The sequence below is a fragment of the Magnolia sinica genome, chromosome 15, assembly GCF_029962835.1.
Source record: "Magnolia sinica isolate HGM2019 chromosome 15, MsV1, whole genome shotgun sequence".
Taxonomy (NCBI): Eukaryota; Viridiplantae; Streptophyta; class Magnoliopsida; order Magnoliales; family Magnoliaceae; genus Magnolia; species Magnolia sinica.
The window spans coordinates 32,970,302-32,995,289 of NC_080587.1; the positions used below are offsets into that span (position 1 = coordinate 32,970,302).

The 24,988-nt window shown below is 38.9% G+C and overlaps 1 protein-coding gene across 2 annotated transcripts in view; it reads left to right on the plus strand.

Moving 5' to 3' along the window:
* The window catches only part of LOC131228013 (putative clathrin assembly protein At2g01600), a 75,481-nt gene extending 54,140 nt beyond the window's left edge, over nucleotides 1-21,341 (plus strand). For both annotated transcript variants that reach the window (XM_058223826.1, XM_058223828.1), the window contains exon 15: nucleotides 20,726-21,341. In XM_058223826.1, coding sequence (XP_058079809.1) covers nucleotides 20,726-21,088 — 363 coding nt within the window. In that variant the 3' untranslated portion in view covers nucleotides 21,089-21,341. The remainder of the gene's footprint in view (nucleotides 1-20,725) is intronic.
* The last annotated feature ends 3,647 nt before the right edge of the window (nucleotides 21,342-24,988 follow it).

Below are 24,988 nucleotides of genomic sequence, written 5' to 3' on the forward strand. Positions count from 1 at the left end.
CGGTGCAACTAGATGCACTGTAACTTGTAGTCTCGAAGAGCACTAGAGTATGTCTTCTCTAAGATAATCCCATTTCTTTCTTAATAGCTATCCCAAGCACAGGTTGCATTTGGATTTCGTTAGCATACAAATCTCCATCTAGATCATCCAGTAGATTCCACCCCCTCTTTGTAAGTTTCCTTGGAAAATTCATTCTAACTGGATGAACCAAACCATCTCATTAGTGAAATGCATATATAGATCATAGGTCCAATAATGGATGGATAGGATCATTAGATTGATGTGATTTTTTCATATAAATAGGAGAAGCGTGGAATGGACCTAATGGAGGGTCCATATAGGTTCTGTGATGCCAACAAGTCTAAATGCAGCTATGTGCATAGGAAGGTGTTTTCCATGCACTTAGTGCACTGGATCTATTTTCTCCATCTGTTTATTCCCAATGTTTTCTTTGGTGTGGTCTACTGGAACTTTGTTTATGATTTAATGTTGGGTTCAACCCCTAAAATGAGGGGTAAAATAGATGGATGGTGTGGGTAAAGCACATACATTCATGGTGGGCCTGATAGAGTTTCCTGGGATGTGGCCCACTTAGATGTATTTATTCTATATACATTCATGGTGGGCCTAACAGTTATTAGGTGGACCATCCCATAGTAAACAGTGGCAATTGGATGAAAGGTATATATATATATATATATATATATATATATATATATATATATATATATATATATATATATATATATATATATATATATATATATATATATATAGATCACGTGGTGTGGTCCACCTGAATTTTGTATATGCTTTATTTTGTTCGATCTGATCCGTCCTTCATTATGGAGTTATATGCTATTTGTTTTCCTGTATCTATATATAGCATTGATCGTGAGTAAAATGTCGTCTGGATCGGGAAAAGGTGGAGTAAAGGACATTGGGTGGAAACATGGACGACCAGTGGAGGGAAATAAATATGGAGCCATATGCAACTATTGTGGCCAAGTGATACGGAGTGGGGGAGTGTCTAGGCTAAAGGAACATTTGGTAGGGGGATACAAGAATGTGAAAGACTGCCCAAGTGTAACAAGGCCAGTGAGAGATAGATGAGAAGAGTGTTGACTGAAGCGAAGTCACACAAGCTGCAACAGAAGGATTGGGAGAGGGATCTGAGAGAGGAGCTACGAGACACTGGACGGGGCCTAGGTGATATCGACGAGCAAGATGACGACAACAAGGAGGGGATCGGATATGTCGATGACTGTGTTACGGCTCGAGATAGGAGGGAGTTTAGATAAGTGATTCGTGAGTCTCAGACTTCAGAGTGGGAGGGGGAGCAAAAAAGACCGTTTGATGAGAGTAGGCCGTCATTTGGGACGTTCCAACATGAGGCTGGTGGGAGCAGTAGACGATTTGAGGGAGGCAGCGGGCATGGCCTACAACGCACGCAAAGTGCTTGTGTCACAGATGCACCCATCGCAGGCATTAATCAAAAGAGATTAAAAAATATGTGGAACAAGGGGCTCAAGGAGAAAGTGGGGGGCGCTATATTTAGGTAGTTCATCTCGAGTCATGTACCAGCAAATGCAACACCTAGTCCTCGCTTCAAAAATATGATTGAGGTGCAGTGTGCCGGGCTCGGTGTGAAGCCTCCGACGCCACAAGAGATTCTTGGCATCTACCTCAATCGGGAGAACAAAGAGATGCGGGCTTGGGTACGTGGACTCAAGCCGAACTAGAAGCAGTATGACAATCATATGTGATAGGTGGACGGGACCCACGAAATTGTCCATTATCAATTTCATGGTGTATTGTAGAGGGTAGCCCGTTTTCCTCAAATTCATTGATGCATCAGCCAAAATAAAAGTTCACGAATAAATATATGACCTCCTAAAAGGAGTGATTAAAGATGTTGGGTCCCAGAATGTTATCCAAGTTGTGATGGACAATGGCAGTGCGTTCGTTAAGGTCGTAAAGAAATTGATGAGGAGGTACAATCTCTATTGAACCCCGTGTGCGGCACATTGCATTGATTAAATGATTGAGGGGATAAGCCAGAGGGATTTCGTCAGGAGGACCATCCAAGATGCGAGGAGAGTGACAAACTTTAAATATAATCACTCATGATTGTTGGCTGCAACGCGTGAGTGTTGTGGAGGGGACATCGTTAGACCAGGTGGGACACGGTTCGCCACGAACTTCATTGCACTCGACAGCTTATACAGGCACCGCGTGGGTCTCAGGAATGTGTTCAGATATGAGAGATACTTAGAGTGGAATCAGAGGAAGACTGAGGGTGCAAAGAACGTTTCGAAGATGGTGCTTTTCAATTCCTTTCGGGATAAGAGTTCACATCGTCGTTTCTATCCTGCATCCGATCTACAAGGTCCTACGAGTCATAGATAATGAGATGCGGCCTTCGATGGGGTCAATGAATGAGCTTATGAGAATTATGAGAGGGGATAATGACTGTAATCCCCAGTTCGTATTAGTGGGTGATCAATATCATCGATCATCGATGGACCGGGACTCTCGAGCATCTACTTCACCAAGCTGGTAAGTTTGTTACGTTTACCTATCTTTTTTATCACTTGCACTTGCACTTTAAGCATCACTTCTATTTGCATGTTAATTAAACTTAGTAACTAATATTTGGGTTTCAGCATACTACTTGAATCCCAAATTTCATTATAAACATCGGCTCCATGAGAATAAAGACTTGACGATGGCCGTCCACGAGGTGTTCGAACGATTGTTCCCAGAATTGATAGCGCAATCAGAATTCAGTAACTAGGTAATGCAATTTAAGCAGATTTCACCAATAGTAATTGATAAAATAAATTTTCTTCCTTATAGCCTCTAAAAATATGGGTGATTAAAAATAATGACTCGTGAATCCGTGTTTACAGTTGTTGTAGTTTAGGGATGCTTGAGGTACATTCTCATCCGCACTAGCAAAAGCGTCGACAGAAATGATGATGCCGTGTGAGTATGGTAACATAATTAGGTAAGTGCATTTTTCGTTTAAACTTCAAACTAAAACAAGCTCCTCATAGATATATAGGTGAGTAGTGGGTGATGTACGGAGTCGACACGCCCGCACTGCAGTTATTGGCAGTCCATGTTCTCGCACAGACTGTATCCTCTTCACCATGTGAGAGGAATTGGAGCACATGATCACTCAAACACACTAGCAAGGGGAACCGGCTGGCATATGAGAAATTGCAGAAGCTCGTTTACTGCCACTACAATATGAAGTTAAGAGAGAGGCAGTTGCGGGTAGATCGAGACATCGAGAAAAATCTGGCCCCGCTCGAATTGTTGTCTATATGTACCATGGCACAGATCAAGGTGTCCCGTATCGGTATCGGTTGGCGTAACGGTGCCCTCCGAAACCGATACGGATACGGGGGCGTAACGACCCGTAACGACGCAAATTTTTTTTTTTGCCAAAAAAATATGAAAAAATATGGATTAAATCTAGAATATTCTAAGCATTCCAAATATGCATTCATTTATAAATTAGAACATGTTTATGGTAGTGTAACGGTCCACTCTTTGGTGAGAAGTTGTATCGGACTGTTTGATTAATTTTTTAACCAGGTAACTTGAATTTGACTACAAAATTCATATATTTAATTTTTTAAATATGTAATTTATATACTTAACATCTTGATATCATTTCTCCCAATAGTTCTTTAAAAAAATGAAATTAAATTCAGGTAGATGGCATTGCCAATTTGGGGCTGACTTGGAGGACCAATTTATTCTCTAAATCAGCCTCAAATTCATGCCATTTATTGTCATTATCCCACTTATAAATTGGTGGACATTTATTGGATAGTGAATCATAAAAAAAAAATAAAAAAAATCAAAAGGTCCTATTTTAAAAAATAAAAGTTCACAAATTAACAATTAAAACTATTCAAATAATTTGATTTTGGCATTGTGAGTTAGCAATTGCAGTCCATAATTTAATTGTCAAATTTCAAGTTAATATATGTCTCGTGTACAATTTTTTAAGGCTTGAATTAGGAGGGACTCGGATGTGAAGTGCAGCACACGTGTCAAAGTTTTTTGGGCCTCACCCGTGATGAATGTGTTATATCTACACCATCCATCCATTTTGCCAAATAATTTTAGGGCATGAGCCCAAAAATGAGGCACATCCAAAGCTCGGATGGATTGCACCGTAAGAAACAATAATAATTAAACGTTTACCGTTAAAAATTTATTGGGGGCTAAAAAAGTTTTAGATCAAGCTAACATGTGTGTTTTCCCTTCATCCACGTCAATGTGACCCAATTAACAGGTTAGATTGAAAATAAACATTACAGTGGACTTTATGAAAATTTTAATGGTGAGCATTCTATAACCACTATTTCCTATGGTGTGGTCCACCCGAGATTTGGATATTACTAATTTTTTGAATCCTGACTTAAAATGACATGGCAAAATGGATGGACGATATGGATAAAATATATACATTATGGTGAGGCCCACTCGGGTCTGATCTGATTGCATGGAAAATAAACGTTACCGTGCGCCCTAAAAATTATTTAACCGTGAAAATCATTATCCCTGCTGCTATTTTTGGTGTGGTCCAGATGATCTCTGGATATAATTCATTTTTTGGCTGGTGCTCTAAAATGATCTCTGAAAATAGGTGAACAGTGTAGATGTAATAAATACATCACTGTGGAGCCCATATAACTTTGATCTCCTTTGAACCGTTCATACAACTTGGAGCTCGAGGAGTGTCAGCGCTCGTCTTTGCGTGACACGTACCTATAGCAGGCAGCCGCTGCAAATAAAAAAAAAAAATGGAGAGAGAGGGAAACGAAAAGAAAAAAAGAGGGAAAGAAAGAAAAGAAAAAAAGAGGGAAAGGGGGAAAGAAGAGATTGAGAGAGAGAGAGAGTGAGAGAGTGAGAGAGAGAGGAAGAAGGAGAAGAAGAACAGGAAGTAGTCGGGCGCAGCCGCAGCCGTAGCTGCTCGAGAAGAAGAAGAAGAAGAAAAGAAAGCAAAAAAAGGTAAGGTTTTTTTTTGTTTTTTGTTTTTTGTTTTTTTTTTAGGGCCCGTAACAGCCGTTACGGGTCTGTAACGGCCATTATGGCCCGTAACGGCCGTTACGGCCACAGAATTCCATAACGGCCGTTTCGACCCCGTATTGCGTAACGGGTCCCACCATTACCGTTACGTATCGGTCGTTATGGCCGATACGTAACCGATTTGGGATACCTTGGCACAGATAGATGAAGATGATGAGGACTTACTTTATGAGTGGGTTAAATCAGCGGATTTAGATGATGCGGAGTAAGGCCCCGCTCCACAGGTAGCCGAGGGAGCAGCGTCTCTTGGTATTGATGTCGATCAGGTAGTAAGCCAACAGAAAGCGGATACAGACTCCTTTGACACGTTCTAATGAAGGCGATGAAGCATCTTCACGACCCCCTCCTCATCATCGAGTCATGATGAGTGATGATGATGAGACTCAACCCCTACTCAACACTGGTCCGTTGATGAGGGAGGGGATGGGGGCATCGACACTATTATAGGTGGTACTAGTTTGGGGGGGGGGGGTACACGACGGCTCAGAGCCAACGATCCGTTGGCCAGTTTTTTGAGGAGCAAAGCTTTGATCATGCCACTCAGGACGAGGACCATGGATCTCGTCCACCATCCAGGGTGAGAGCATCAGATCCCACATATACGTTCGAGCATCGTTCGAAGAAGAAAACCGGACGTGCCGCGGCTGATGCTCTCACATGCAGCTTGTCATCTATGGACATAACTTCATATCAGGGGAACTCTACCTCCGTCCCACCTTATGCTCATGGGGGATATCACAGGTATGACAGTTTTGACATTCAGTCACTCTCATCTACCTATGGGTACAGGCAGCCGGAAGATAGTTCTTTGAGTCATGACCCTTTGACAGGAGGATATTCGGGGTACCCATATGACTGGCAGCAATACTATCAAGGAGTTGGGGTTGGACTTGATCTGTTCCCTCAGCACCCTACTCAGCAAATGCAGTCAATGTATGTCACGCAATACCCATGTCTAGGCGTACTCGTACAGTTTGGGTAGGATGACTATCAGAGGTACATATGAGAGTTCCTCAATTGGTACGAGTAGAGGATGACCTAGGAACAGTACTGCCAATATGTTGGGCAACAGTACCACTCTCAACTGTCACGGGATCCGAACAATGATTACGAGCCACCTCGTTACTCTATGTGGGGATGAAATATGGCCAAAAATGTGTATTTTTTTGAATTCATTTACTTTTGTATATCTTAATTATTGTAAGTTTGCATATGTATTATATAAACTCATTTTGGTTACTATTTGAGTGATTTCTTATGACAACGCATGCCTTTTGGCCCCCATTAAATGGAAACTTATTATTTAATGCATTCTTTTTGCAATTTTTTTTTTTTTTTTTTTTTTTTCATTTCTAAATATGTAAATATGTGTATTTAGGCATGTCCTGAAGTTTCACTGAAAAATTCCACCATTTTCTCCATGTTTCCCCCTTTTTCCCTGCATTTCCGGTTATCGGCGATAGCAATATTATATCTTTATCTCCGGCCAGCGAAACTTGTAGCGATACCGACAACTCGAAAACTGGTTCTACCAGATTCTGATTGATCCTGCCCTTTTGTATCATGTCTCCAACTGATATGATACCTTTCATAGAGTAGAAGGTGTGCATGCCAGGAGCCGCATGTCCACATTTGCACACGTGCTATGATGGAACATGTGTGCTGGATCTGAGCTTTCTATCAATAAGCTAAAATTTTGAGCTCTTCATTAAAAAACTAGGCTGTTTTACATCTCAGGTGAGCCGCATCACACAAGAGGACAGCTAGAAATTGTTAACTGTTAGTTTAGTAGCCCCTTAATAATTCGATCAGCATGATAGTATAACTGCATCATGGTTAAGTTAGGCCCACATTTTAGATGTCAGGCGTGTATCCCATATTGTCATGTGTGTAGCGCATGGATACATGGTGTCTGGACACCCGCATGATCCTTCTCTCATGTCAAATTTTAATCCCTGCAATAAATGAGAAGGCAAAAACATTCAGAGGGTACTTTTGCCATTTCCCAAAAAGATTCTTTGACTTCTGGTCAAAGGTCATTTAAAAAAATGGTAAGAATTGAGAATAAAGGCACATTAATGCATGCATGGAGTTATTTGAGTACATGGGATATCTGTCTCCCATGTCGTTTAACAGTTTCTCCCTTTCAGTTCACATATGCAGTGATATTATTGTTACTGGTACATGGGATCTGTGCTGTAATGTAGGAATTCTTTCCCTGTAATGGGGGGCCAAGCTGAACGTTAAGATGCTGTAGCTGAAAAGAGGATGTCGAGATGGATAAGTAGCAAGATAGGGAAGCATAGAATTAGAAATGAATGCATTCTAGGGGAAATTAGGAGTAGCACCAATAGGCAGTGTTCCCAATATCAGCGAGGTCGATGATACGAAATTGGTGGGTAATAACAAAAAAAGGCACAGTTTCCTGAATATCGGCGATAATATTGCAAGATATCGTAAAGTATCGGTGATATTGTGCAATATCAGTGTTTTTTTATAAACCTTTTTTACAATGTATCGATGATATCTGTGAATATCAACATATACCATCGATACCTCACAGTAAATGCACATTGCCCTTCCCAAAAGACCCCCAAAACTGTTTTCCCCCCATTTTCTTTATATTTCTCTCTTCTAACCTCTTAGTGGGTGGATTTCGGTCCATCCTTTGCTTGGATTTGGGAGAGAATCCATATTCGAAATCAGAATCGAGATTTTCTTGCATGTGGGGCTGTTTCTCATTTAGTGAGTAATTTTTCATTTTAATCATTTATATTTTGTTTGGTTTAAATCATATAAAATGAGTGTGAAATCATAATAAATCCTTCATTCTTCATGTTTTGCATGGAAAATCAAGGATTCAACTTTCGATTTCAAGATTTGAGTGTAGGTGGCCCAATTTGGGGAAAATTGGGGAAAAATTAAAATTTCCCCAATTTCCCCCAAATTGCTTGCAATGTTGCACTCCATACATGAAATCAAGCATGCATGAGGCCTGATCTACTGATTTGTTGACCTTTTTTTTTTTTTTTCAAATTTCGAAAAATAAAAATTAATAAATAATTATTAAAATAGTAATTTTTTTTCAAAATTTTCCTTCAACCAGCTGTCAAATGAGACTAATATCGAAGTATTTAGGAGCATTTAATGAAATGATCATCACCTACACTCTAATTTCAATATTTGAGTGTTGGTGGCCCAATTTGGAGAAATCGGGGAAATTTGGAAATTTCCCAAATTTCTCCCAAATTGATTGCAATATCACACTCCAAACATGAAATCAAGCATGTCTGAGGCCTGATCTATGGATTTTTTTTAACCTTTTTTTTTTTTCTTTCAAAATTTGGAAAATAAAAATTATTTTTAATTAAAATTAATAAAAATATTAATAATATATATATATTTTTGAAATTTCCCTTCAAGCAGTTGTCAAATGAGACTAATTTCGAAGTATTTAGGAGTGTTTGATGAAATGATCATCACATACATTCTAGTTTCGATATCCGAGTGTTGGTGGCCCAATATGGGAAAATTGGGAAAAATTCAAAATTTCCCCAATTACTCCCAAATTGCTTGCAATGTTGCACTCCAAACATGATACCAAACATGTATGAGGGCTGATCTGCAGATTTAATGTGTTTTTGTTAATTTTCAGAATAAAAAATATTTTTTATTAAAAAAAATAAGTTATTAAATTTTTTTTATTTTTTTTTTCCGACATGTATTTTGGATGTAGTATCTTACCTTTGTTAATAGAATGTTCTTTTGTAGGTAAAATATGTTATGAATTCAATTTGAATATAGTTGCATTAGTTCAGTCAGACAAGTCGCTTAGGATCATATACAAAGGAAACCTATTATGTGCACTTTTAATTTTGAATTTTTTTTGTTGAGATGTTATGATTTAAAGTCTGTATTAAGGTATTTTTTAACAGTCCTTGAATTTCATTCAAAAATTCAACTAATTTCCCAATGTTTCCCAAAAAGTGTAATAAATTACCCGATGCAGACAATATATCCCATGCCATAACTGTTACGTATTTGTATCCCAAGGGCGCGATACGTAATGTAATACCGATATTTCATACACTGCCAATAGTTAATAAGATGAGGGACAATAAACTTAGATGGTCTGGTCATGTGCAACTGAGACCAAGAACTATGCAGCTGAGGAGTGAGTTGGTTTAAGTGGAAGGCTCTAAAAAGGCATAGTGAAGGCCCTAAAGGACGTTGGCTCAGGTACTAAGAAAGAATTGATGACATATGGTTTAACAAGATTTGTGCAGCCTATCTTAATTAGTTGGGATAATGCTTAGATAATGATGATGATGGAGACTTAAAATTTTTGTTGAGAGAGCCATGGGGATGGACATTTTCTTTGAAATTAGAAAATCCTGGCTTATCCTAATAGAAAAATGCTTCAACAGTATCTACACAAACTACTTGGCATATGTTGTCCCATGCGGGTGGACCCCACCAAAAAGATTGGCTTGTTTAAAATGGTTGCTAGTTTTGACTGTTGGTTATCTATTATTGTTAGGTTTGACTATTGATCATCCATTATCACTAGATGAGAATGTTGAGTCATTGACTGTCTATTGTTGTTAGATCCGACAGTTATTTGTTAGTATTAACTTCGGTCATTGACCATACACTAAATGAGTTGCTTTCATTGATCATCCATTGCCAATATTTTCAACTTTCAACCACTAATGATCCATTTTCACTAGATCCAACCATGAATCTCGTGTTATCACTAGAACTAACCATTGATCTCCAATCACTGTTGTTGGTCAGTCTGTGTTGTATCTCACTTTGAGAGGTCAGTTGTTGGTCTGAACGATATAGACCATTGCCCTACTTTGTTCAAAGAATACTATTTCATGGGTGTGGGAATACACCATGGTGAATTTCTGATATCCTAGAGGTCCTGTATTTGTGCTCTTAGCGTGGGTTCTTTTTCTCTAGGATTCCCTGAGAGGCTAACTAAGAAAGTAATCAGTTAGCCAAGCAGGGTGCTGTGGGCAGTGGTCTCCTTGTGGTTGACAGGCACAGCATCTGATTTCATGGGCATGGCCTTTTTGGGTTGTTTTAGTTAATATATGTATATTTTTTTGCCAGGGCTATGAGCCTGCCTTCCAGTGTAGTTTTTTCCTGTTGTTTTGTTCCTTGTGGCAATTTTATATTGGGTGCTGTTTCTTTGTTTTCTCCTCTCAATATTTAAGTTAGGAATTACGATGTTGACTTCGTAATTGGAGCCCTCAATTTAGAAGATTTAATTTCCAGTTGGTACAATTTTTAAGTGCATGTGGTATGTGTATAAACCACCACACTTTCAAAATGTCAAGGATTTCCTTGGGGTTAGCCATGAGAGGTGCACCGTGTACGTGTATAAACCACACACTTTCGAAGTGTCATGGTTTCTCTCTGGGGTTAGCCATGAGAGAGGAGGGATTTCATGATTTTTAAAATCAGGAAATAATGACTTCTGTACTTATTTTTTGAGAATAGACCCCTGTGTTTTTGGTGAAAATTTCGCAATTCCGCTTAGCCAGGCAACTCCCTCTCCAAATCCTCATTATTATTATTATTATTATTATTATTATTATTATTTTGAGAATAGAAACTTCTATTGAGAAGGGGATTAGCAATAATAAATAAATAAATAAAATCCATTTTCCAACCAAAGGACCCTTCCGTTTGCACTATGAAAGACCCCTTTCGACAACTTCGCTCTCCTGTTAAATCCTTTGCAATTTTGCTGCAGTCCAAACAGACCCCTGTATTTTCAGTTGGGTCTACATCAAATTGGTTGAAGTTGTTCTCTAAATGTCCAGTCTTCATTAAGTTTGTGTCCGAGCAAGTTCTATCACTGGTACTGGTTCTTATGAGATTTTGGAGCAATGATGTCGATGCAATGGTCCATTTAATGTGGCAAATTCTATTTGACGAGGCAGATTGATGGGGTAGTTTTCAGAGCTACATCTCTGGAAAAAGGGAAAATTGTCTAACGCTTAGTGATGACATCGGAAAGGGAATATTTGGCTTATGAGTTAGTCAACTAATCTAAGGGGAGTAGTTTCTTTTGCTAAGTTTCTGTTTAGTAATCAGTCGTCTTCTTTTTAAGGGAATTTAGTTTTCATATAATTTTCATTTTTTTATCAGAAACTCGGGCAAGTAATAGGGTTAATTGGGGTTCTTGTTGAGTTACATGCTTCACGGGTGTCACCTCTTTCCAGGAAAAAGAAGGGAGTATCAAGTAGAAGGCCTGAGGTGAAGTTACTCTTTGTTGATCACAAAACTTTTTTTAGCTTTTTTTTTTTATTTTTTATTGTAAGGAATATTGGCTTTGTAAGGCGGTTTTTTTGCAGAAATTTTCTGACAAAATATTCTGCTATTAGAAATTTGAAGTTTCTCTTCCAAATATTGGCAGTAGTTCCCATATGTTTAATGGATTTTTTCCCCTTCTCTAATTTAATGTCCTACTACGGTCACAAATTTACTTGTGAATTTGTTGTTTAGGGTGATGATTCTCATAATTATAAAACCACTTTGCATGATTTATCGATACTGATAGTAGTTCCCTCCTAATTCATTGGAATGCTACTGCTGTTTATATCTTTTTAAAGATGAAACAAAGGAGCTAAATCCCCTGTTTGGGAACCTGTTAACTATTTTATGGAAAACTGGTTACTAGTGGAAAACATATTGACCATTTGAAGTAGGCGAATTCCAAGAAAAAGTAGCAGAGTTCCATGGAAAAGTGCCCAAAAGTTTTATGAGCTGTTACTTTGTAAACTAATTTTCATGGTCCACAACACCTCTCTTCCATCTTTTCAGAAGCTTCTCTTTATTCTTCTCTTCATCCAACAATTTGACTCTCTCTCTCTCTCTCTCTCTCTCTCTCTCTCTCTCTCTAACACATGGAAACCTAGGAAATCTTCTCCTTCATCCCACTTTCACGAAGCATGATTGGTGTCACAACCCAGAAATGTCATGAGTCAATGATTGGTTTTTTCTATGGATGCACTATTGCACATGTCGAGCTCTTCCATGGAGTGAAGATGACGTATGGAGGGGGCTCTAATTGGAATCTAAGGGTTTTGTGGGGGTTGACCATGTCCTTTAAACCATGGTTTCATATGATTGATATCGTATCAACTGATACAAGGATATCATGTCCATATCGGACAATGTTGATCTTAGAAATAGGCGTGAAACTGTTGATCAAGAAAATTGATGGCCATCTAGTTGATACGGGGTGTACTGGTACCTAGGGTTGTAAATGGGTTGGATTGGGTCCAATGTTGTCATATGTGTTGCATAAGTGAGTACGCGATCACATATGCCATTTGGAGAGCATGGACCAGATTGCCATAGTGGCATATGTGGTTTTTGGATTGTTGGGCTTTATGTGTCACACAGAGATGTATGCGACAGCATAAGCCGTCATTATGCGGTTATGCCATCACATACTCAGTATGGATGGCATAATGTCCCAATGGTTAGGACTTCTTTTCTTTTGCTTTATTTTCTCCCCCTTTTGCCTATAAATAGGCATTCCCACCCCCACTTTCCTTACTCTATTACTCTCTTGCTCTTTTTACTCCCATAAATATGCATTCATTTGATTATTTGTAGTTGACTTGCTATGGTCTGATAGTATAACAAATGTAATAAATATGACAATATTTATTGAATTTGGTAATAAAACTATCAAAACATATCTTCACTTGTAGTATTTTGATTTTTTTTTTTTCTTGAGTTTTAATATTTTTCAGTTTTTTATTTTTTATTTTTTATTTTTTATTTTTTATTTTTAAAAAGAAGTTTTGGGCGCTGTGCAATTGCATATGAGCAGTCTCCTTGTGTCTCGTGGGATCGCTTATGCCATTTGACAACATTGGTTAGGTTAGGTTGAAGTGGGCATAAACCAAACCCATTTAAGAATTGGGTTAGAATTTTGGACCTAGACCTAACCCATTATAATTCAGGTCATGTCTGAGTCAAGTCCAAGTAAAAGCTAACCACTCATTAATTTAATGGGATGGATATGGGTTTTCCTGGACCTAGTGATTGTAGTATTGTTAGTATCGGCTGATACTATCAATATCACATGTGGGCGATATGAAGCCGAGCTTAAGTTCACTTTCTTTCCTGCACCATGCGATATTTCCCAAAATATTGCAACATACTGACAATATATCAATACATTTGATATTTTGAAAATATTGCAATTATAAACTGCTCTAAAATCCCCCCCTTTTTTTTTTCCGCTTACTTTTAGAAGATGATTTTGATCACTATTTGTCGATTGTTCGGAGAGAATGGGATTTGGGTATGGAAATCGAGATCGGAGAGTGTGCGGCGTTGGAATGAAATTGTTTCACTTATTTTATTTATTTATTTATTTTTTTTTTTTTGAATTTGAACAATTTTTTCTTGTTTAAATTACCCGGAATCAATGGAATAAGTTTGTAATTCATGATTTTGCATGTTATGGATGCTCGATCATAGATTTTGGCCTCCGATTTTTGAATTTGGGGAAAATGGGGGAAATTGGGGAAAATCCGATTTTCAATTTCGGCCTCCAATTTTTTACCTTCTTACATGCCTTGTGTGAGCTATAAGTTATATACCTCCTAATTTTGAATATTATTGCATCACTTTTGTCAAACAATGCATAATTTATGTCCCTATACAAAGAAAACATTTATTATTATTATTATTTCTAATCTTTTGAGTTTTAAGTGTATAATAATGTCTTTTTAACATCCCATAAGTTTCATTGAAAAATTCTACCAACTTCCCAGAATGTGGGATATGAGTGAGGAATCTCGTAAGCTCCTATTGCACCAAAAGTTCATTCTTTTGCCCTAAAATTGAATGCCCTTTTTATAAGAAATTGTTTTGCAATGGTTATAAAACAACCATTTCAATAGGACTGAATGATAGGATTGAATCCTCCATCGATCCAATCGAGAAAATTCAGGATTTTATCTGATGGTTGTTGGACTCATTCTTCAATCAGATTGAGTGATCTTTCGATTCCATCGAGTCCTATCGAAAGCTTGTCGATTGGATCGAGGACCACTCGAAAACTGTTGTTTTGGGCATACAATTTCACGGCATCTTCACACCTGTTCTAGTCTTATTTATTACGTTCCAATAAAGCTTCTAAGGCTAAGGGATGATTAACAATGTTTACCTATAGGATTAGGATCATCTAGATGTTCAAGGGATGTTTTGGGTCAAGGTTAGGGTCGCCAAGCCACCTCATTTACCTGTTCTTTGCTCCTTGATCTTTCACGTTCTCTTGTGTCTTCGGTTTTCAGCTTCTAAGTGCTTAACCAATTACACGACACATGGACTCACGTGATTGACAAACAAGGTGCACAAATCAGTGCACTAACACTTATGTGAGCCCCCACGATTTGTGTTAGATCCACATCGTCTATCAACTTTTCCAAATCATTCTAGAGCATGAGCCCAAAAAATGAGACACATCCAAAGCTCAAGTGGACCACACAATAGAAAACATCGGGAATTGAACGACTATTGTTGAAACCTTCCTATTATCCACTGTGAGGTTTATTTGCCATATAATCTCTTCATAAGGTCACTTGGACCTAGATGAAGGGGAAAGACAAATATTAACTTGTTTAGAGCCTTCCATGGCCCCAAGAAGTTTTCAATACTTATGTGAGCCTCCCATGATTTGTGTTAGATCCACACCATCTATCAACTTTTCCAGATCATTTTAGAGCATGAACCCAAAAAATGAGGCACATCCAAAGCTCAAGTGGACCACACAACAGAAAGCAGTGGGAATTGAAAGACTACCGTTGAAACCTTCCTAGGGTCCACTGTGTGGTATATTTGCCATATAATCTCTTCATAAGGTCACACGGACCTAGATGAAGGGGAAAGACAAATATTAGCTTGTTTAGAGCCTTTCGTGGCCTAAGAAGTTTTCAACAGTGGGCGCCTAATTCCGACTGTTTCCTGTAGTGTGGCCCACTTGAGTTTTGGATCCGCCTCATTTTTGGTTTGTTGTCCTAAAATGATCTTGCAAAACGAATGGACGAGGTGGATTTCCCACGAACATCACAATGGGCCCCACTAAGCATCCCAGCGTAGGAAGTTTTTCGAAAAGGCTTTAATAGGAAATCCGGACGCTGCTAGTAGTGGAAGCGGATTGCATGGTGTGCCACACACCACGGACTTAATGTTACCAAGTTATGTTGGCCCCACCATGACGTATATGTTATGAAAACCGACCATCCATTTTGCGAGATCATTTTAGTGCATGAGACAAAAAAAGAGGCATGTCTGAATCTCAAGCGGACTACACCATAAGAAAACAATGGATATTGAACACTCACCATTATAACTTCCTACGACCCACTGTAATGTTTATTTACCATCCAACCTGTTGATTTTGTCACACAGACCTGGATCAACGATAGGCGCCCAATTCCCATTGTTTCAGTCGTGATTGAATCTCCACCATTAAAAACTTTAAGGGGGCCACCAGAATGTTTATTTGCCATCCAACCTGTTGATAAGGTCACAAAGACCTGGATGAGGAGACCACACAAATATCAACTCGATCCAAAGCTTTTGTGGCTCAGGAGAAGTTTCTAGTGGTTGATTACCACTATTTCTTGTATCATGGTCCGCTTGAGATTTGGATCTGCTTCATTTTTGGGATCATACCCTAAAATGAGTTTTCAAAACGAATGGATGGTGTGGATGTAAGGGACATACATCATGATGGCCCCCACAATTAGGGATCTCAATCACATCTCCAAACAGGAGACGAGCAAATTTGTCAAAGTAATAGATTTTAGACATTTCAGGTGTTTGTTAACAAATGGGTTGTTTCAGTGATGTATGATGATGGAAACTACCCTAGGATGCAAGATGAAAGATCAATTTACAAATTAATTTCAGCAATCAACATGTAAAATCAAACATAATCACTTGATAGATTTGAAAATTCAGATTTATAACACGAAGGTCCTAGGTTATCACATACGCGGTGCACAAAAATATAAAATAATTCAAAAGTGGCCCACTTGGAAGTAGGGACTTCCAATCTAGCGTAGGTAGTGCAACAACCACGTGTATAGACAATGATGTAAGCAAAATTCTGGTTTGGGGAAGTTATATAAAAATAATAATCTAATTTTCATTAGGGTTTTGTATTCATGGATAGAGATTTAGGAATGAATTTTTGATGGGTTTAGTAGGTTGTAATGGAAGGAGAAAGAAGGAGACGAGAAGAAAAATACCTTTTGAAGAAGAGAAAGAGGAAGAATGTACCTTGGGGAATCCACCACCAAATAAGCTTCTACCCTTCTACAATTCAATTAGAAGGGAGGGTTTCTCACAAACCCTAAAACATAAGGAGGAAAATTCCTTCACACAAGGGGCTTCTCTTTCTTTCCCCCCCCCCTTCTCAATAGCACCACTAGGGTTGGACCTCCACCCCACTGTGCTTTTATAATTAAAATTTTGGAATAATTACAATTATACCACCCACTTAAGTGAAATGACCCATCATCCAAAATAAGAAAACTAAAACACTTATTATCAATCTCAACCATCAATTAAATCCTAAAAATGACCAAAAAAAAAAAAAAAAAACCCATAAAGGAAGCTAGATCAAAGTCTAAGAAGCCCAGATCTGGAAGATCTTGCAGCTCGATGGCCTGATTGACAAGATCTGATGGTTGGATTGACTCGAATCATCCCAAACTGGGATCTTCCTGATGCACGCCCAATGCATGTGGGGTTTTCAAAATGGCCTGGCGGGCCCCATCTAGAACTCGTCTCCCATCTGCAAAGAAAGTTGTGCTGATATGGGTGATCGTCTCTGTCTCTGGTACACCCGAGTAGGTCCTCTGATGTCTCCATCATTCAGATTTCGTACTTAATGTTCAGACTTTGGCACATCTTTTAGACAATTACCAAACAGGTTTTCAAACTTCTGATTCAAACTTCAAATTCAGATTTCATATTCAGGCTTCAGACTTCAGATTTAACAAACAGGCCCTAAGTTGATTTTAAGAGGACCCCACCTGACCAATCTAGTAATTTGGGTTGAACTTTTGGACCTAGACTCTCCTTATGGTTCTAAATGTTGGATCCGGGCCCACTAGTTGTTGTGTCAGGTCCAATGACCTAGCAGGTTAACCAGACCCATTCGCATCCCTATCGGTATCAAGATGCCCAACCCGTATTGGTTACAAGCTGATGCATATAAAGGCCCTTTCTTGTGTTTTTGTTTTTGTTTTTTATTTTTTTCCTCTTGCTTTTCTCCTTCATTTCAATCTTAGAGGATGCTTGTAAACCCATTTTGACTAGATCTATGCCTATTTTAGAGACTAAGAACATAAGGTTTGGGCAGGATTCGATGAATTAAAGTGGAGTAGACTGTTTTTAATGCAAGGGCATTTTCACACCGGGCTCGAGTGGGGTTGCTTGTGGGATGCAGGGGCACACTCGGGGTGGGCGGGGCCCACGAGGGAGGTCTCGTGTTCGAGACTCCTCACGAGGGTGATTAATGCATGGGTATTTCACACCGGGCTTGAGTAGGGTAGCTTGTGGGATGCGGGGACACACTTGGGGTGGGTGACTCGTGTGAGGCAGTACTCATTTGATTTGGGGCCAACGAGGGGGGTTCGGCCAAGGTCCTAACCCATGAGATGTAGGGCCTGGGCTATGAGATAAAGGGATTAATTCTCCATGCTCTAATAATTTGAGCTTTTAGAGCAAGTAGTTAATTGTCCAGCATTAAATTGGTATCAGAGCGGGAGGTCTTGTGTTCGAGACTTCTCACCAGGGGTGATTAATGTAGGGGCATTTTCACACCGGGCTCGAGTGGGGTTGCTTGTGGGATGCAGGGGCACACTCAGGGTGGGCAGGGCCCACGAGGGAGGTCTCGTATTTGAGATTCCTCACTGGGAGTGATTAAGGCAGGGGCATTTCACACCGGGCTCGAGTGGGGTAGCCTGTGGGATGTGGGGACACACTCGGGGTGGGTGGCTCGTGTGAGGCAGTACCTATGTGATTTGGGGCCCACGAGGGGGGTTCGGCCGAGGTCTTAACCCATGAGATGTGGGGCCTAGGCTATGAGATAAAAGGATTAATTCGCCGTGATCTAACAGTTCGAGCTTTTAGAGCAAGTGTTTAATTGTCCTGTATCAGTTTTTTTTTTTTTTTTTTTTTTTTTTTTTTTTTTTTTTTTTGGGGGACTCTGTATAGGTAGCTATAGTTTTTTTTTTTTTGCCCCCCCTTCTTGGATCTCAAGTTTTGATTACATGCATATAATTATTATAATAATATATGGTTCATTACATTACATTCATGATATTTGTGGTTGTAATATAACATGGATATTTTATTCCAGATAATTTTTGGTGATTCCCATGATGCTCGATGTGCTCATTTCTAATTCTATCCTTCCTCATCCTGCCACTTCATCTCAACATTCTCGCACATGTTGTTACTTGACTGCTCAACTTCCAATCCCATAAAGCATGGCGGATCTTATGGGTATCCTATAAAATCTCCCTTTCAGTTTGGTGGGTATGTTGTGATCACAAAGAACTCCAGAGACACATCGTCACTTCATCCTCCCATCTCCAATTTTATGAGCAACATCCTACTCAATCTCTTATCCTCCCGACTCATAATTATTGATTGCTGATATTGAAAATGGCAATTTGGGGTCCTTGGTTAGCAATCTTAACTGATTCTTATTCCACTCCCATTGTTACTAAAATTGCATTCTATAAACCTGTTTTACTCCGAATGGTTTTAAAATGTTAGATTATAGAGCATCCCTCCATAGCTCTAGCTTTATGTCTATCAAAACTATGTCATCTAGGAACAACATACCCCACATGATCACATCCTGTAAATGCCTGATAAAATATAGAGGCTCAATGTTGACCCCTAGTGTAAGCCAAAGAATGGCCTGATACACCATTGAATAAACGTTAAAAAAGAAGAAGATAAGGTTCTTGTATTTTCCACTTTCCGTTTTGTTTTTCGTTTTCAAAATTTCAGCAAAATAAATAAATAAAAATCAGCTGTTATGGCTGATAGCAGTCCAGTATGGCCAGGTGTGGCACATATTGTATCTGTTTGGGCTTGTGTTATGCTGATCTACCTCTCAAAACTGATATTGGAAACCTTGCCTTCTGCTGCGCATTGGTAGATGGTGGTAGTGAGGTTTACTTATTTTTAGTTTTTATTTTTATCTTGAAGACCATCTCTTATTAGAAGTGGTGCTGTTGGTAAAGGCCATTACAGCTCCCATTGTTGGTAGTAACACACCCATCAAAACTCTATTGAGAAACTTGAGGCAGAAGATAAACCTATTTTCCATGGAAAACATTTCTTTTTGAAGGGAAAAATTTTATTAAATGCAAAACCAAAATTACAAGAAAAAAGGGTGGAGATGCTGAGGGATCATCCCACTACCCAAAAGATGGCATTCACAAGAAAATGCCCTGAGCATCTAAAAGCTCCTCCTTTCTGTAACACTTAGAATAGGGGAATCTCCAAGGCCCAAAATAATACCTGCCTTTGACTTTCATAAATTCCACCTCCAGCGAAGCTGACTTATTGTTGAAGGTTCTATTGTTCTGTTGCTTCCCCACAAATCCAGATAACAACAAACAGAGAGAGTCGCCAAATCACTGCTTTTCTTTCCCTGGATGACCCTGATCCAAACTTGCATGAACTCTTTAGTAGAGGCTAGGATGATTCTTTTCATATCATAGCCAAAGTCTCTCTCCAAATCCCCAAGACGAGTTGCAATAGATGAATTGATTGATGAATTTAACTTCTTCTAGGCACAATACATCCATTCAGGCCTTGGAAGCTGCCACATAGAAGTGCTACAGTGTGCTTTGATGGAAAAACTCCACTCTGTTTTGTTTTGTTTTCTTTGTTCAATATATAATAAATATCAGAAAAAAAAAAAAAAAAAAATCACTGTAAAATTTTTGGTATGTTGCTAACATCAGAGTACCGTCTTGAGGATGTTAGCAATGCGCCAAAAGCTTTTAAGTGAGATGTGCTCGTGGCCAATCATCAACCTGGACAGCAAGCCATGGTAAAAAGAATCATGCCAATGATCCTAGCTCTTTAGCCATTTTGTTAGAACCTAGCATCACCAGGGCAACCTTGGAATTATAGGTAATTTCATTGTTGGACCATTTGAATCGATGTTTCAAGATGATGATTGGACTTATTTTATTTCTTGACTCAAATTTTATTTTCCAATTTCGCATTTGGATGCCTATTCTCCAATCATATATAGGTAGTAGGATCTCATTATTTTTGTTTATCAAAACCAAATGAGTGTAACCAATAGTGTATCTTTAATCTAACTTGGAATTTTATTAGCTCTCGCAATATTTTGCATTTCGTTCAGAGATAGAGAGGCCCGCATGGATTGTGTTGGACACCAAGAAGACTGCAACATATGCATAACTCCCTTCATGTATTTTTTGTTTCTTTATGCGTTTCCTGATATATTCATGCCAAAATTTCTACTGGCATCAAGTGGTAATTATATATGTATATTTTTCAGGCTGGCGGTATGGACAGTCTCACTCTTGATAGCTTATATGATGAAGCAGCATACAGACAAAGTCAGCCAGCGTATGGAGTTGCCCCTCCAAATCCATTTGAGATGCAGGATCCATTTGCTGCGTCGAACAGCGTAGCGGCCCCTCGATCAGTTCAGCTGGCTGCAATGGCACAGCAACAGCAGATGTCTATGATGATGCCATCAAATCCCTTTTTTCAGCCAAACAACCACCCTCAGCAGCAGCAACACTCGATGACCATGGGGCCGTCAAACCCCTTTGGTGATGCGGGCTTTGGGTCCTTCGCCTTGAACCATCCTCCCCACCTTCAGAATAATCCATTTGGAAACACGGGCTTGCTGTAGTATATGGGTTGTCAACAAAATCTACTACTACTACTACCCCAATGCAGGTGAATTTATTGAGATCTTGTGCATGTTTGTGTATTCTATTCCAGTTCAGTATTGAACAAAGTCTCATATTTGGAATGTAAAGACAAAAACCTTTTTTTTTTTTTTTTTTTGGATTCCATGATTCCGGTCATCTTATTCATATGAAGTGATGAATTTGGATGTAAAGTTTTAGTTGAGCAATAATCTTTCAGATTGTTTTTATTTATTTATTTATTTTTCTAAGGTTTTATTTTTTATTATTATTTTTTTATTTTGATGTATAATACCCTAGGGATTCAAACGCCTAAGAAGTTTTGGCTTGTTTACAAATTGTGGTTAAAAGCCATTCCCTTTACCTCTTTCTTATCCTTGGAGGAAAATCCACGAGATAAATTACACAATAATGCTCACTTGAGGATACCATCTACTGGTTACTTGCTGTTCTCAGTCTGTACAAGTAGCGCCGTTCTGGTTTGCATGGTTACAGGTGGTTTTTTCCCCGCTGGTTTCCATTTTATTTCATTCTTGAAAGCTGGTTGACAATGGGTCAAGATTTCAAAGTTGGGGAATCCCATTGATCGCAATGGTCAATATGATTCATTGCATGCTTACATGCATAATCACAATTCAAAGAAATGTGATTAAGGCATTTGAAATTTATAAGCATTTCAAACACCTGTGGATTTTCAGAAGCCCATTTTGAAATGCATGGCAACATTCTCCGCCCCTTGGATGGTGGGAGCAAGGTGTTCCAAAACCTGAAAACCAGACTCAGCTTTTAATAAACTAAATAATTATATTTCTAGTGAAGAATCTTTAATACAATTATCAGATCGGAAAATATGATACAATATATAGCCCCACACAAAACGAGTTTCAAGACTTATTCCTTTGATCTGGAGTTTGTATTATTAGAGTATATTTTGTATGCATTTTCTAAGTTGTGATGTGAGATGGCCTTGGAGATTGGAAGAGGATAACGATTTTTGGGAATCATTCTGGATTTGATTATGTCCCTCACTTGGGAGCATGAGCTGATGCTTGTTATCTACATGGTGGTATCATTTGCTTGCTGGACCATATATTGTTGTTGTTGTTATATATATATATATATATATATATATGGGAAAAGGTACTATGCGCTCGACCTCACGAGTCTGTCCCATGAGGTCGAGCTGTGTGGGCCCCACCGTGATGCGTTTTGAACATCTAACCCATCAGTCAGATGCACCATTCCATCGTGGGCCTAGGCCTCAAAAATCAAGTCAATCCGTGACTTGTGTGGGCCACACCACATACAGAAGTGGGGAGGGGCCGTGCACCATTAAAACATTCATAATACGTTTTTTGGGCCCATCGAGATGTGGTTTGCAAATCCAGCCCATCCATTATGTGTGTCCCACTTGCATGAGGGTTCAGACCAAGTTTCAGCAGCATTCAAAACTCAGGTGGGCCCCACCAAGTGATTTTATATGTTTTAACGGTGTTTCACATGATTTTAGATGGTATGGCCCACCTGACTAACATATACGACTGATTTTTCGGATATCCCATAATTTAGAGGGTACCCATCAAATGCACGGTGCTGATGGTCGACACGCATCACGGTGGGGCCCACACAGCTCGACCTCACGAGAGCTAATTGAGGTAGAGCGCATAGTACCTTTTCCATATATATATATATATATATATGGTCGGGGGATTCAGCTGCATTAAGAGTCTTCAAAGAAATTGATTCTCTTCTACACTCACGCAGAGGGAGGCGGATTAGCTACTGCCAAGTAGAGTAGAGACTTCAAGTGATGTTACCAAGTTATGTTGGCCCACCTTGATGTATTTGTTATATCCACACTGTCCATCCATTTTTAGAGTTCATTGTAGGACATAAGGAAAAGAATGAGTAGATCGAAGGTTGGAGTGGACCCCACCACAGAAAATAATAGGGAGAGATTGAAACAGTGTTGATTGAACTCCGACCATTAAAAACTTTTTGGGGGCCATAAAAGTTTTCGATCAAGTTGATATTTGTTTTTTCCCTTTCATATAGGTCTGTATGACCTAATTAACAGATTGGATGTCAAATAAAGAGTACAGTGGGCCTTAATAGGATTTTAATGGTGGATATCCAATCACTATTGTTTTCCTGTGGTGTGGTCCACCTGAGATTTTTATCTGTCTCATTTTTGGTATTAAGCCCTAAAATGATCTGTAAAAATGGATGAACGGCATGGATAAAAGACAGACTTCATAGTGGGGCCCAAATGGCTAGTGGCGGGGGAGTAGCCAATCCGTTTGGCTCGTGTGTGGTACACCCTCTAATCCAGACGAAATCGGATTGCGTACTGAGTTACTCAGGACGCTCTTATCGTAGTGAGTAAACTCAGTTGGCCCCACAAGTGAATGTATTTGGTTTATCCACACCGTGGATCCGTTTTTCCATATCATTACAGTGGTTGAGCCCAAAATTGAAGCATATCCAAAGCTCAAGTGGATCATACCATAGGAAACAGTGGGAATAATGATTTCCACCGTTGAAATCTTCCTATGGCCCACAGTGATGTTTATTTGTTATCCAACCTGTTCATAAGATCACAAATACATGGATGAAGGGAAAACTAAAATATCAACTTGATCGAAAACTTATGTGGCCTCCCAGAATTTTTCAATGGTAGAAGCTCAATTCATACTGTTTCCTATGATGTGGTCCACTTAAGACTTTTATAGGCTTCATTTTTTAGTTCATGTAATAAAATTATATGCTAAAATAGATGGATGGAGTGGATAAAATAAATAAATCATGGTGGGCCCACAGGCTTTACTTAGTACGCTTAGGGCGTGTTTGGATCGCAGGCCCAGAACATACTGTAATGTTTTATTTTAAAATAATATATTAAGCGGCCTTTGAATTAGATTTGAAATCCGGTATACAGTCACCGCCCATGTATGTCTCCGAACTAAAAATGGATGGGCACGCATCTCTTTATTAACGTCTATTCACATGGGGCCGTGCAATGTCTTCATTGCGTTGAGAGGCTTAGAAGAAAATTCTCTTTTTCTTCCATGGTGTTTTGAGAGAGCATAGCGCGAGAGACGGAGAGAGTTACAAAATCCTCTTTCAAAGAGAATCTGTTGAAACTCTTTGTGGAAGTTGCCACACGATATATTTGTTTTTACATCTGTTATGCATGTGGTTTATGTCATGTTAAAGCAAAAATAAAGGAAAGAAGAGCATTTGAGAGAGATGCCTTTTCCCTTTCTTTCTCGCCTTTTGAGCAATCCCATTTGCAATTTCCTTCCCTTCTATCTTTTATCTTTTTCTTAGATGGTTTTTCTGCTTCTTTCACCGTATTTTCTATATATGGGATTGGTGTTATTTTAGCCATGGTCTCATCATGGCTACTCCAGCTGCTGATCGGGACATGATTGCCTGTTTGGTTGCCTTCCCTTCTCCTTTTTCACGTCCCACGTTCCTCATACTTGCCTTTGGTTTGGGTTCCTTTCCATTTATCTAAATCATTAGCCCAAGACCCAAATCATCTCAAGCCTTCTTGAGGTAGTCCTCTGCCGCATTTTCTGAGGGGGGGTTCTTGAGCTCTTGAATGAATAAGGTAAGAGAATCTTTTTTTTGAAATTTCTTTGATTTGGGTTCCTTGATTTTCGGCCTTCTGTGAAAGAAAAATTCGATTTTTTTTTTTTTTTTTTTTTTTTTTTAATATTTATTTTAAAATGTAAAGATTAGATTTTTTTTTCCCTGACAAACAAGAAGAAAAGACAGACAGAAAGAGAAAGAAGAGATTTGTATGTGTTACCATTCCTTCAACAAACATTGAATTAGGTTTATCCACTGATTACAATTCCAAGGTCACTCCATGT